At 54.5% G+C, this 13,568-nt stretch overlaps 1 protein-coding gene across 1 annotated transcript in view; it reads right to left on the reverse strand.

The window, feature by feature from the left end:
* Positions 1-13,568, reverse strand: part of LOC135821531 (uncharacterized) — a 67,963-nt gene that overhangs the window by 43,352 nt on the left and 11,043 nt on the right. Inside the window, exons 4-6 of the mRNA XM_065334528.1 lie at positions 9,592-12,495; positions 5,899-6,414; positions 93-5,359 (exon numbers count right to left, since the gene is read on the reverse strand). Of these exons, the coding sequence (XP_065190600.1) occupies positions 93-5,359; positions 5,899-6,414; positions 9,592-12,495 (8,687 nt within the window). The remainder of the gene's footprint in view (positions 1-92; positions 5,360-5,898; positions 6,415-9,591; positions 12,496-13,568) is intronic.

Raw genomic sequence — 13,568 nt, forward strand, 5'->3', positions numbered from 1 at the left:
CTGCACTCGTCGAGGTCTTCGCAGAGGACTCCGTCGCCACCGAAACCCACATTGCACTTGCAGGCGAAGGTGAGCGGCTTGTTTGTGCACACGGCCTGCTCATGACAGTTGTCTGTTCCGCGCAGACACTCGTCAATGTCCTCGCACTGTGTGCCGTTGCCCTCGGACCCTCGATTGCACGTGCAGTTGTGCGAGCCGTGCGTGTTGTGGCAGACGCCGAATATGCGATCACACGTGTGCACTCCGTCGTCGCACTCGTGAATGTCGTTGCAGCTGGTTCCCACTCCGGCAAACCCGTCCCAGCATTGGCAGGTGAACGATCCCACGGTGTCCGTACACGTGGCATGCTGGTGACAGTTGTGCGTCCCATTCAGGCACTCATTCACGTCCTTGCACTGCTCCCCGTCGCCAGCATAGCCGCTATTGCACTTGCAAGTGTAACTGCCTGCATTGTTCGTGCACGCCGCGTCTGCGTGACACCTGTGCGTGGCCGTCGCGCACTCGTCGTTGTCAATGCACTCGCGCCCATCACCCGAAAAGCCAGTGGCGCATTCGCACGAGTAGCTGAGATCATTGTTGCTGCAGACACCCGCATCTTTGTGGCACTCGTTGCTACCCGAGCATTCGTCTATGTCGTCGCACTGTGTTCCATTGCCAGCGGCGCCCAACTTGCACTTGCAAACAAAGGAGCCGACTGCATTCCTGCAGATAGCGAGCTCGTGGCAATTATGCACCTTCGTTTGACACTCGTTCGTGTCTCCACAGCTGCTGCTGTTAGTGGCAGCGCCCTTGGCGGGCAAGTACCCAGTGTTGCACTCGCAGGTAAAGGTGCCCGGCTTGTTTACACAACGCGCACTCCCGTCGCGCTGGCAGTTGTTTGTGCCCAGCTTGCACTCGTCAAGCTCCTTGCACGTCCTGCCCAGGATGCACTCGTCAAGCTCCTTGCAATTCCTGCCCTCGTCGCGCGCGTCGTAGCCGTACGGGCACGAGCACGTGTACGGTGTTTCCGTGTTTGCGCACGTGCCCAGCGGGTCGCACTCGTGCGACCCGTCCGTGCACTCGTTCACGTCCGAGCATGCGCTTCCGTTGCCGGTCGTGCCGCGAATGCACGAGCAGATGTACGATCCGATGGTGTTGTGACACTCGCCGAACTGCACATCGCAGTCGTGACCATCGTTCTTGCACTCGTCCACGTCCTTACACTGAGTGCTATTACTGGTCGTTCCTGAAGCTGCGAAATACCCGGCCTCACATTCACACCGGAACCTGCCCACTCCGTTGACGCAGACGGCGCTTCCGTCCTTCTGGCAGTTGTTCGTGTCCAGGAGGCACTCGTTGAGATCGGTGCAATTCCTGCCCTCGTCCGTGGTACCATAGCCGTGCGGGCACGAGCACGTGTACCCGGGGCGCGTGTTGGTGCAGGTTCCCAACTTATCGCAGGCGTGAGTCTTGTCATTGCATTCGTCGAGATCAGAGCAATTGCGACCATCGCCGGCGAGTCCATCGATGCACGAGCAGATGTACGAGCCGTGGCTGTCATCGCATGTTCCCTCCTTCAGGTGACAGGTGTGTGTTTGCTGTTCGCATTCGTTAACATTGGTGCACACCGTGCTGTTGCTCCGCGTGCCAGAGGCTGCAGCGAATCCAGTGAAGCAGGTGCAGCTAAACGTGCCGACTTCGTTGTGACAGGTGGCACTTCCGTCCTTCTGGCAGTGGTCCGTCTTTAGAGCGCACTCGTCGAGATCAAAGCACGTCTCGTTCTTGCCGGTGGCAGCAAAACCGCTCGGACATGAGCAGGTGTACGACGTGTCAGTATTGGTGCAGAACCCCATTGCCAGATCACAGTCGTGGGTCTGGTCCAAACACTCGTTGATATCGGAGCAATTGCGACCGTCGCCAACTGTTCCGTTGACACAGGAGCACGTGTACGAACCATGGTTGTTCTCACATTTTCCAAACAACGAGTGACACGTGTCGGATTTGTCTGTACATTCATCGATATCGCCGCACGTCGTGCTGTTGCTCATCGTGCCCGAGGCCGCGAAGAATCCGGTCTGGCATGCGCAGCGGAACTTGCCCACTTCGTTGTGACAGGCGGCGCTTCCATCTAGCTGGCAGTTGTGTGTTTCCAGGGCGCACTCGTTGAGATCAGTGCAATTGCTGCCCTCGTACTCCGTGCCATAGCCGTAACGGCACGAGCACGTGAACGACTTGTCAGTATTGGCGCAGATGCCTAGTGACAGGTCACAGTTGTGGGTCTTGTCGGCACACTCGTTGTTATCAGTGCAGTTGAGGCCATCGCCCGTCGTTCCATCAACACACGAGCACGTGTACGAGCCGTAGCTGTCTTCACACTTTCCGAACTGCTTGTGACATTCGTTGGACCCGGCGGCGCATTCGTCAACATCCCTGCACAATGTGCTGTTGCTCTGCGTACCCGAGACAGCGAAAAATCCAGCGTTACAGGTGCAGCGGAACGTGCCCGCTTCGTTGTGGCAGGTGGTGCTCTCCTTTGGTTGGCAGTGGGTTCCCAGAGCACACTCGTCGACGTCGCGGCAAGTTTTTCCCTTGTCGTCAATAGTGTACCCGTGAACACACGAGCAAGTGAACGACGTGTCAATGTTGGTGCAGACGCTGTGCGAGCCATTGCAGTCGTGTGTTCCGCCTCTACACTCGTCGACGTCCGTGCACAGACGACCGTCGCCACGCATGCCGGCAACACACGCGCAGTTGTACGAGCCACGAGTGTTCGTACAGGTGCCGAACGTGGCGTGGCACTCGTGGTTGGTCTCGTTGCACTCGTGGACGTCGTTGCACACCCGTCCAGTTCCGGCCCAGCCCTCCTTGCACGTACACTTGTAGGTACCCGGCGTGTTTTCACATGTTGCCAGCTCGTGACAATTGTTCAGATTGCCACTGCTGCATTCGTTGTTGTCGTTACACCGTCCGCGAAGCTTCTGGTCCAGGGTGTAGCCGCTGTTACAGGAACACTCGTAGGTGCCCTGCTTGTTGTGGCACGTGTGGTCGCAGCTGTGCGTTCCGTCGATGCATTCGTCGTTGTCCACGCAGATCAGGCCGTCGCCGGTCGCGCCGCTCTCGCACTTGCACGTGTGGTTTCCGTGTGTGTTCTTGCAGACGCTGAGCGTCGCGGCGCAGCGATCATTTCTCTCGCTACACTCGTCAATGTCGGTGCACTCTCTCCCATTGGCAGACTCGTTGAATCCTGCCCTGCAAGCGCAAGCGTATGTTCCGACCGAGTTTGAACACAGAGCGTCGACGTGGCAGTTGTGCGACTCCAGAGTGCACTCGTTGTCGTCCTTGCAATCGCGACCGGTGGAGCCGGAGAAACCGGAGGCGCAGGAACACACGTACGATCCTGCCTGGTTGGTACACACCCCACCCACCGTGCTACAAGTGTGGCTTCCGCCTCTGCACTCGTCCACATCATCGCAATATACTCCAGTCCCGTTGTAGCCCTCAACGCACGAGCACGTGAACGATCCGGGCACGTCGTTGCACACGCTGTGGGACGGATGGCAGTTGTCATCTCCCAGGTCACACTCCTTGATGTCCGTACAGATCTCGCCGTTGCCTCGGTAACCAACCAGGCATGCGCAAGTGTGACTACCCGGCGTGTTTGTGCAGATGCCCGCGTCGAGATCGCACGCATGTGTTCCATTGGCACACTCGTCCATGTCCTTGCACGTCGTGCTGTTGGCGTGCGTTCCCGTCTTGCTCACGTAGCCAGAGTTGCAGGTGCAGCGGTACGCTCCCTCCGTGTCCTTGCACGTGGCACTGCCATCACGCTGACAAGCGTCCGTCTGACGCGCACACTCATCGGTGTTGTTGCAGGTCCTGGCCTTGTCGCTGGTCTCATAACCGTGCGGACACGCGCACGTGTAGGATGTGTCGATGTTCGTGCAGATGCCGACCGAAGCGTCGCACTTGTGCGTTCCCGTGAAGCATTCGTCCACGTCTGTGCACGCGCGACCATCGCCGAGCGTCCCCGCAACACACGCGCAGACGTAGGAACCCACGTTATTGGTGCACTTGCCAAACTTGCCGTGACAGTTGTGAGGCCCCTCGGAGCATTCATCCACGTCATCGCAAACCTTTCCTAATGCCTTGTAGCCAGCGTTGCATGGACACTGGTACGAGCCAGCCGTGTTTGTGCAGGTGGAGTTAAGTGGGCAGTCGTTGGTGTCATTGCGGCTGCATTCGTCATTGTCGTTGCACTTTCCTTGCACCTCGGAGTCCAGTGAGAAGCCAATGTTACAGGAGCATGAATATTCACCCTGCCTGTTGTGGCAGTTCTGACTGCAGCTGTGCGCTTCGTCGCCACACTCGTCCTTGTCCTTGCAGGTCAGGCCGTTGCCAGAGGCTCCGCTCTCGCACTTGCACGTGTGGTTTCCGTGCGTGTTCATGCAGACGCTGAGCACCTTGGCGCAACGGTCTGTGCCCGTTTTACATTCGTCTACATCGGTGCAGTCTTCACCGTCCGAGCCGTCGAATCCGCTCTTGCAAGCGCACGAGTACGTTCCATTCTTGTTGGAGCACAGCGCATCAACGTGGCATTGGTGCGTCCGGAGTGTGCACTCATCCTCGTCCTGGCAGTCGCGACCGGTGGAGCCTGAGAAACCAGAGGCGCAGGCGCAAGCGTACGATCCAACCCGGTTGGTGCAGACTCCTCCCACCGCACTACATGTGTCAGATCCCTCGTCACACTCATCCACGTCGTAACACTGAACGCCATTGCCGGTGTAACCTTCGGCACACGCACACGTGAACGAGCCGGATGTGTCCGTACAGACACCGCCGTCGCCGCGGTGGCAGCTGTGCGTGCCACTGGAGCACTCATCAATGTCTTCACAGCTGTGGCCGTTGCCCGTGAACCCAGGCTTGCACGCGCACGTGTGTGAACCGTTCCTGTTTGTGCATGTACCGTACTGCTCGTGGCAACTGTCCGTGCCTCGCTCGCACTCGTCAATGTCATTGCACTCGACTCCGCTGCCCTCGTATCCTGCTGGGCACAAGCACGTGTACGAGCCCTGCTCGTTGTGGCAGCTGGCACGCTGGTGGCACACGTACTTCCAATCACATTCGTTCACGTCCGTGCACTCCATGCCCGTGCCGGCGTAGCCCTCCTTGCACGAGCACGAGTATGAGCCCACGTGATTAGCGCACGCGCCGTGCTGCACGTCGCACCCGTGAATTTGGAGCTCGCACTCATCGGCGTCCTCGCACGTTTTGCCGTCGCCGGTGTAGTTCTGTTTGCAGGCACAAGTGTAGCTGCCCACCACGTTTGTGCACACGCTCAGGGTGGCGTGACACGCGTTGAGTCCCGAGCATTCTTCCACATCTTAAGACACAACACACAAGCAGTCACAAGGTGGAAATTAAGTCTAAAAAGAATCCATCATGCAGTCTCCCCTTTATAATCCAGCACCATTCGTGCTAAGGAAATTCTGCTGGATGTGGGAGGGGATACTGGACTAATAAATCTCATTCTCTGCTGAAAATGTGCATGCATAGGTTATAAAGAGGGTGCTGGCTTATAAAGTGCTGGCTTAAAAAGGGACGACTGTGCTCGTATACTGAAAAGGAAAACCATGTCTACACTCACGGACAAAAATAACCGGATCCCCAACATTGACAAAAACAGACAGGGAGAAATTACTGGATAACGTTGGACACAAGAACTCAACAGCATCCTGGCTTGCTTTGAAGAAAAGGGAGAGAGAGAGAGAGAGAGAGAGAGAGAGAGAGAGAGAGAGACAGGTAGCTACATCATCTGCAGACACGACTGTTCCGTCCTGTGTGCGATAACAGAGAGAGGGAGAGAGAGAGAGAACGGGCAGAGGAGTAGCCAGCACAGGTAGGAGTAGGCAGCAAACTCACCCGTGCAGTTCTTGCCGTCACCCTGATATCCGTCGAGACATGCGCATACGTAGCTCCCCTCGGTATTGGTACACGAACTCATCGTGTCATGGCATTGGTCGGTTTGCTGATCGCATTCGTTGTTGTCAATGCACGTGCTGCCGTTGCTGGTAAAGCCGGACGGACAGCGGCACTCGTACGATCCGGGTAAGTCGTAGCACCACACGTGTGATCCCACGCAGCCGTGTGTTCCATCCGTGCACTGGTTGATGTTCTCGCAGCTCTCGCCATTGGATGCACGACGGTAGTACTCCAGGCACGGGCAGTTGAAGCTACCAACGGTGTCCGCGCAGACGGTGTTGTTGGCACAGGTGTGCGTGCCGCTCTTGCACTCGTTAATGTTCACGCACTGGCCGCTCGTGTCGCGCTCGTATCCGCTGCTTGGGCACACGCAGTGCACGCCGTTGCCGTCCCCTTGGCTGCTGCAGTATTCGTACTCCCCGCAGGCTTTCCCGGCCGCCGCGCAATCACCATCATCTGCATGCACACAGAGAGCACAGCATGGCAAATACAGCAGCAGCCGCAGCACCAGGAAGGTGTGTCAAGAGACAAAAGCCTGGAGAAGAGGAACAAACCAGTATGCTGGTGATAGTGCTGCTGCTGCTGGTGCACCTACACAAACAGGCTTGCAATGCATGGCAAATACAGCGGCAGTGTTGTAACTGGAGTTTCGCACTCCAGCCCACCGCCCCGTGCCAACTCAACGCTTATACAACGGACGCGAAACTACATCTAGAAGACTGCTCATCACTACACGACGACGGTAACACAACAGTACATGACGAACTCAAGACGAAGACTGCTTTTCACACCACAGCAACTAGTGTTGAAACGATCTCACCGGGTACTCGTTAGCTCGCTCGCCAGAAACTCGGCTCGTTTGTGCGGCCAGCTCGTTTGCACTAACGAACACCGTACACCGTACTCTGTACACATGGCAGTACATATACGTACATGTCGACCGGGGAGTCGTAGAATATTTTACGACTCCCTGATCGAGAGTCCAGTCCCACGCAAAGTGAAAATCACTCGCAGGGACAGTGACTGTATACCTGCACGACATGTCAACACTGAGTTGTTTCTGTTGTCGTTGCAGCTTTAGTGGACTCCACTGATGTCTTGTTCCGCATCTGCTGATATCTTGTTCCGCATCTGCTGACCTTTTGCGGTACAAGCTTCTGTCAACTCTCTGAAAGTTACGCTCAGTCGTTTGGATGTTTTCTCCCGCGATGCAGCGAAGACCAGGGCTACCGGTACTTGCGATCTGTGAAAACAGTCTATTCTTTCAAAGGCTGCTCAACGACGGCGCTGAAAAGACATCTCGACACCAAACAGCAGTCCGAAGTGAAGCAACAGCAACCCCAAGTGCCGGCTGAAAAAAATCGAACTTAGAAAAAAATATTTAAAAATCATATTTGCCACATCAATGAATCTCGTTAGCTCGCTCGATAGTGGAACTGATTGCTCGTTTGTTACAGATACGCTCGTTTAAACACTAACAGCAACACGCTCATGCACCAACAACACGTATACATTACGTTCACAAAATAACAAGCTGCAGCAGCAACAGGAAAGTGAGTCAAGGAACGAAGCCCGGACGACAAGAGGAGCAAATCAGAGACTGCTGGTGGCCGCGCCGCTGCTGCAGCTGCTGGAGTACACACAAACAGGCTGTTGAAAGAAGGCATAGTGCTGAGAGTGTGCAGCACGCGTCCTCTTCCTATTCTCTACTTTTTGGTCTTTTTCATATTTTTCACGCACACACATCACACCACATACTCCGGCATGCACTGGCTGTAGGTAACCACCCAGGAGAATGAAAGAAAAGTCAGGAGGAGTCTGAGAAAGAGAAGAAAGACGTGTGTGACAATAATCGTCGGGAATCGAACCCGCAACCTATCGATTGGAAATCGCTGCACATACCACTGCACCAGATGGGACACACACACACACACACACACACACACACACACACACACACACACACACACACACGTGCACACATACACACACACACACGCGTGCACATACACAGACAGACACACACACACACACACGTGCACACACACACACGTGCACACACACACACGCACAACAACAACAACAACAACAACAACAACAACAACAACAACAACAACAACAACAACAACAACAACAACAACAACAAAAAGTCTCCTCCCGACCTGCTTTCAAACAAGAAATTTGCTCACTGCTGATTAACTCAATCTGCTCCTGCAGCGCTCACCCTCTCCCATACTTGTAAAATTCAAAGTGATGTAAATCACTTTCCAACTGCATAACCCACAATCTCACCTTCTCATAAATGTATCTCTTGTTGGCGATGGTGCCATCGTGAGAATAAAGAATTCAAACAACAACTCCAGTCTTTCAATATTCTTTTTAGACTAAGGTCTACACTCACCAGTGATTCTTTACCTCACATCTATCAGACTTACATACCTATATTCGTATATGCGAGCAATGCTCTCACACCGTTGTCACACACTTCCCTTGACAGACTAGAACGACTCCAGCGGAAAGCCGCCAGAATATGTCTCCACCTTCCCCTTAACACACACTTAGAACACTCCCAACTTTTGCATCGCATCAAATGGCCAACATTATTTTCACGCTTTAAAGTTACATACTCTTCGCACATTCTCTGCGCCACAATTATGCCCCACCACATATCTCTCGCTGCATACTGCTTGCAGCGTGCAACCTTCGTATAGTTTACGCCGCTCTCGTACTTGGCACTTGCCAACTCCGCGGACTGATCGCTGTCTCCATTCTCCCCTGTACAAGGCCCTTCATTACTTTAATTGCTTGCCCACCCAGCTTCGCGAAATCCCTTCTCGTACTCTCTTCAAATCCCAGATATCCCTCCTTTCTTACACTATTATCTCTTATTGGCCACTGGCTATAGTGAGAATAAGAGATTTGAAACAACAACAACACACACACGTACACACATACTCACACATGCACACACATAGACACACACACACACACATGCACACACACATGCACACACACACACACACACACACACACACACACACACATGCACACACACACATGCACGCACACACATGCACACACACACACACACACACACACACACACACACACACACATGCACACACACACACACACAAACACACACACACACACACACACACACACACACATGCACACATACACACACACACACACACAACAACAGCAACAACAACAACAACACATACGCTTGCTCAACACCCCCGCTCAAGTTACGGCCCAGAACAGCCTTCGACACGCACGCACTTGGCACCTCCCCCCCTCCAGAACCGATCGCTGTAAAGACTCCCCACTGTACAAGTCCCTAGAATACTACAATGCCCTCCCTGCTAGCATTCGTGACGTCTCCTCCCGACCTGCTTTCAAACAAGAAATCTGCTTACTGCTGATTAACTCAATCTGCTCCTGCAGCGCTCACCCTCTCCCATACTTGTAAAGTTCAAAGTGAAGTAAATCACTTTCCAACTGTTTAACCCACAATCTCACCTTCTCATAAATTTATCTCTTATTGGCGATGGTGCCATCGTGAGAATAAAGAATTCAAAATTCAAACAAACAACAACAACAACAACACACACGTACACACATACTCACCAGGCACCTTGCACATGACGCCATTGCCAACCAGACCTGTGTTACACTTGCAACTAAACGCTCCAACGTTGTTCGTACACGACGCGTCACGACTGCAATTGTCACGAGACTCTTCGCATTCGTTGACGTCTGCGCACGATCGTCCGCTTCCTCGGAAACCTTCTTTACATTTGCAGTGGTAGGTTCCGGGAATGTCCGTACAGGTGGCGTTGATATGGCAGAGGGGCGTTTTCGACTCGCACTCGTTATTGTCGGTGCAGGTCGTGCCGTTCCCAGAGTATCCGGAGGCACACGTGCACTTGAAACCACCCTGTTCGTTGTGACACACGCTCGCCTTGGCGTGACAGTCGTCCATATGGTCCTTACACTCGTCAATATCAGTACAGCTGTGCCCATCGCCATTGTATCCAGACTTGCAGGCACACGTAAAGTTGCCGACGGAGTTCGTGCACGTGGCGTACAGTCGGTGGCATGTGTGCGAGAGGTGCGGCTCCTGGCATTCGTTCACGTCGACGCACGCGCTGCCGTTGAAGATGAAGCCGGTGGCGCAGCGACACGAATACGAGCCGTTCGTGTTGTGGCAGACGGCCGCCCTGCCCTTCTGGCAGTCGTGCGAGTCGTCCATGCACTCGTTTCTGTCCTTGCAGCGAACGCCGTCGCCCTCGTACCCGCTCAGGCACGAGCACGTGTGCCCGCCGGGCGTATTCTTGCAGTTGGCACGTGTGGCGTGACACATGTCCGTGCCCAATGCACACTCGTTCAAGTCCACGCACTTGCCGGCATGCCGGCTGTAACCTGCCTCGCAGTCGCACGCGTAGGAGCCGTTCGTATTTCGGCACTGCTCCAGGCCCGCCTCGCACCTGTGCGTCTCCTGAAAGCACTCGTTTTCGTCTGTGCACTGGGTCTTCCCGTTGCCCACATACCCGCTCTTGCAGTAGCAGATGAACGAGCCGCGCGTGTTCCTGCAGGCGCCACGCGTCCGGTGGCAGTTGTGCGTGCCGCTCGCGCACTCGTGCTTGTCCAGGCACTGCACGCCGTCACCCTCAAACCCGGCCATGCACGCGCACGTGTACGAGCCGACGATGTCGGTGCAGGTTGCGTCAGAGTGGCATGGCTTCCCGGTAAAACACTCGTTAATGTCGTTACATTGCTTGTACCCGTCGCCGGTAAATCCCTCGGCGCAGGAGCAGGCGTACGAGCCGTTCGTGTTCTTACACTGGCGACCCGCGCCCGTCGGGCAGATCTTGGCGTCCTGGCACTCCTGCTGATCCACACAGCTCAGGCCGTCGCCGGTGAATCCCACGCGGCACACGCACTCGAACGAACCCGGCAGGTTGTGGCACCAGCTGTTGTACACGGCGCACTTGTCCACCTTCTCATCGCACTCGTCGTAGTCCACACACCGGTTGCCGTCCTCCTTCACGTAACCAGGGTTGCAGTCGCACTCATACGCGCCGTCCGTGTTGAAGCACGAGCCGTGCGTGCGATCACACATGTGCGAGCCGCTCGTGCATTCGTCAGCGTCCGTGCAGTGGGTCCCGTTGCCATTGTACCCGGAGTTGCACGAGCACGTGTAATCGCCCTGGCCATTGAGGCACATGGCGTACTTCGGCTGGCACGTGTGCGTGCCGTCAGCGCACTCGTCCACGTCACCGCACGACTTCTTGTCGTCGCCCAGCCGATAGCCGTCCGCGCAGTGACAGCTGAAGCTGCGCAGGTTGTTCACGCACACGCCATGCCGGGCATCACAACTGTCCGTGACCAGACGGCACTCATCATTATCGAGGCATGTCGTGCCCTGCTTGTGCATGCCCGATAGGCACCGGCACAGGTACGAGCCCCTCGTGTTCACGCAGATCGACGAGCGGTTGTTGCAGTTCGCGGGGCAGTCGTTGACGTCCACGCACGTGTTACGGCCGTCGCCGACGAAGCCCGGTGTGCACTCGCACTCGTACGAGCCATCCGTGTTGCGGCATCGGGCATTGGCGTGGCAGTCGAAGTCCAGCTTGCACTCGTCCTGGTCGATGCAGGTGCGTCCATTGCCCCTGTACCCGGTCAAGCACGCACACGTGTAGTGCGGCGAGTGATCGGTGCACACGCCGTGGTCCGGGTGGCACAGGTGCGTTTTCGCTTTGCACTCGTCCACGTTCACACAGCCGGCGCCTGCATACCCTGGCAGGCAACGGCACTCGAAACTGCCCGGCAGGTTGAAGCACTGCTGCTTGGACGTGTCGCAGTTGTTCTTGCTCGGGTCCTGGCATTCGTTCGTGTCGTGACAAAAGTGCCCGTCGCCGGCATAACCGACGTCACATTCACAGTCGTACCCGCCATCCCGGTTGTTGCAAACCCCGTGGTCGCCGTGGCAGCCATGCTGCTCCGTGAAGCATTCATTGACGTCACGGCAACCGCGTTCCCAACTCTCATACCCGGTCACGCAGCTACAGGTGTAATTGCCGAACGTGTTGTGGCAGGTGCCGTGTTGGTGGTTGCACTCGTTTCCGCCACCGCCTTTGCACTCGTTTACGTCCTCGCAGAGGTCCGTGCCGGCCTGCTTGGCAAAGCCGGCTTTGCAGAAGCACTGGTATGAGCCCACGGTGTCCGTGCAGGTGCCATGGTCCGGGTCGCAGGTGTCAGAGCCGCGAGCACACTCGTTTATATTATCACAGGCGTCCCCGACGCGTTGATAGCCCGCCTCGCACGTGCAGTGAAACGACTGGAACGTGTTGTCGCAATGGGCCTTGTCCGGGCACGTGGACCTGACCGAACACTCGTTGACGTCCGCGCAGGAATTGACACCGTCGCCTGTGAGTCCTGGCCGACAGAAACACTGGTAGGAGCCGTCGTTGTTGTCGCAGGTGGCATTCACGTGGCACACGTACGGTGTCTGGAAGCACTCGTTGACGTCTGCAAGACAAAAACCGCACAAATAAAAACACCAGTTCAACGAAGATTCGGATTCAGTATGGGTTCGTATTCTCTGTGCAGGCGAATTCCTGATAATTCCAATCCCAAAATATAAATTGCTAGGAAAGAAACTTCTAATCAAGGGCACATTTCTTATCAGCCAAGTCCAGGCATGTAGCCACAACATGATTCGTGTGTGTATGTGTATGTGTGTGTCGAGATACTCACATCGTCACACAGAGTTGCAATACAGTCAACTTCGCTAATAATGACTGCGGATATAATGATAATTCGTGAATAACGACAGAATTTCCTTGCTCAGAGCAAAGTTCCATCTAACTGTAATACATATAGCGTAATTCCGCGCATACCGTATTTTCCCCATTAAACGTACACGTCTCCATTACTAGTACGTCCCCAATTGTAGTACATGTTGGGTGTGGATCGAAAATATAAAAGGACACGTCTCTAATAATAGTACATGCCGGAATGATATGATGGGCATTAGTGGGGTACAGATACCAGGGTCCACCTTACTTCGTTTTTCTTACCCGTTCATCATATGTGTGTCTTTGTACACTGATTCTTACCATGGTTGGGTGTATTTACAGTTATTACTGCATCATTATCACGAGTTGTTTGCCACCCAACCCAGGCAATCAATCTTCCCAGAAACAATAAAAGTACACGTCTCCAATACTAGTACAGTCTCCTATAGTAGTACAGGTCTGACCACCTTTGAAAAACAAGTACTGTACATTTATTGGGGAAAATACGGTCTAAGCCCACGGGCTTATATGGGCTTATATGTGAAATAATGCAGTTTAGGGATAAAATATCCAGTAAAACATGTTCGTTTTTTAGCCCATGGGCCAATATTCGAATTTTGACGGTTCCCGAAAAAGTACAAGTCCGTGGCTATAGTGGGTATACCATACTCTACTGGTAAACTGCACTGACCTGTTGCACCACCGTAGGAAGAGTCCATATTGTGAAAAATTCTACTTGACACGCAAGTTTCATTTGTGTCTGTGTATTAGCCCATAGGCTTATAAACGGAGGTGGGCTTATAT

The sequence above is a fragment of the Sycon ciliatum genome, chromosome 7 (assembly GCF_964019385.1).
Source record: "Sycon ciliatum chromosome 7, ocSycCili1.1, whole genome shotgun sequence".
Taxonomy (NCBI): domain Eukaryota; kingdom Metazoa; phylum Porifera; class Calcarea; order Leucosolenida; family Sycettidae; genus Sycon; species Sycon ciliatum.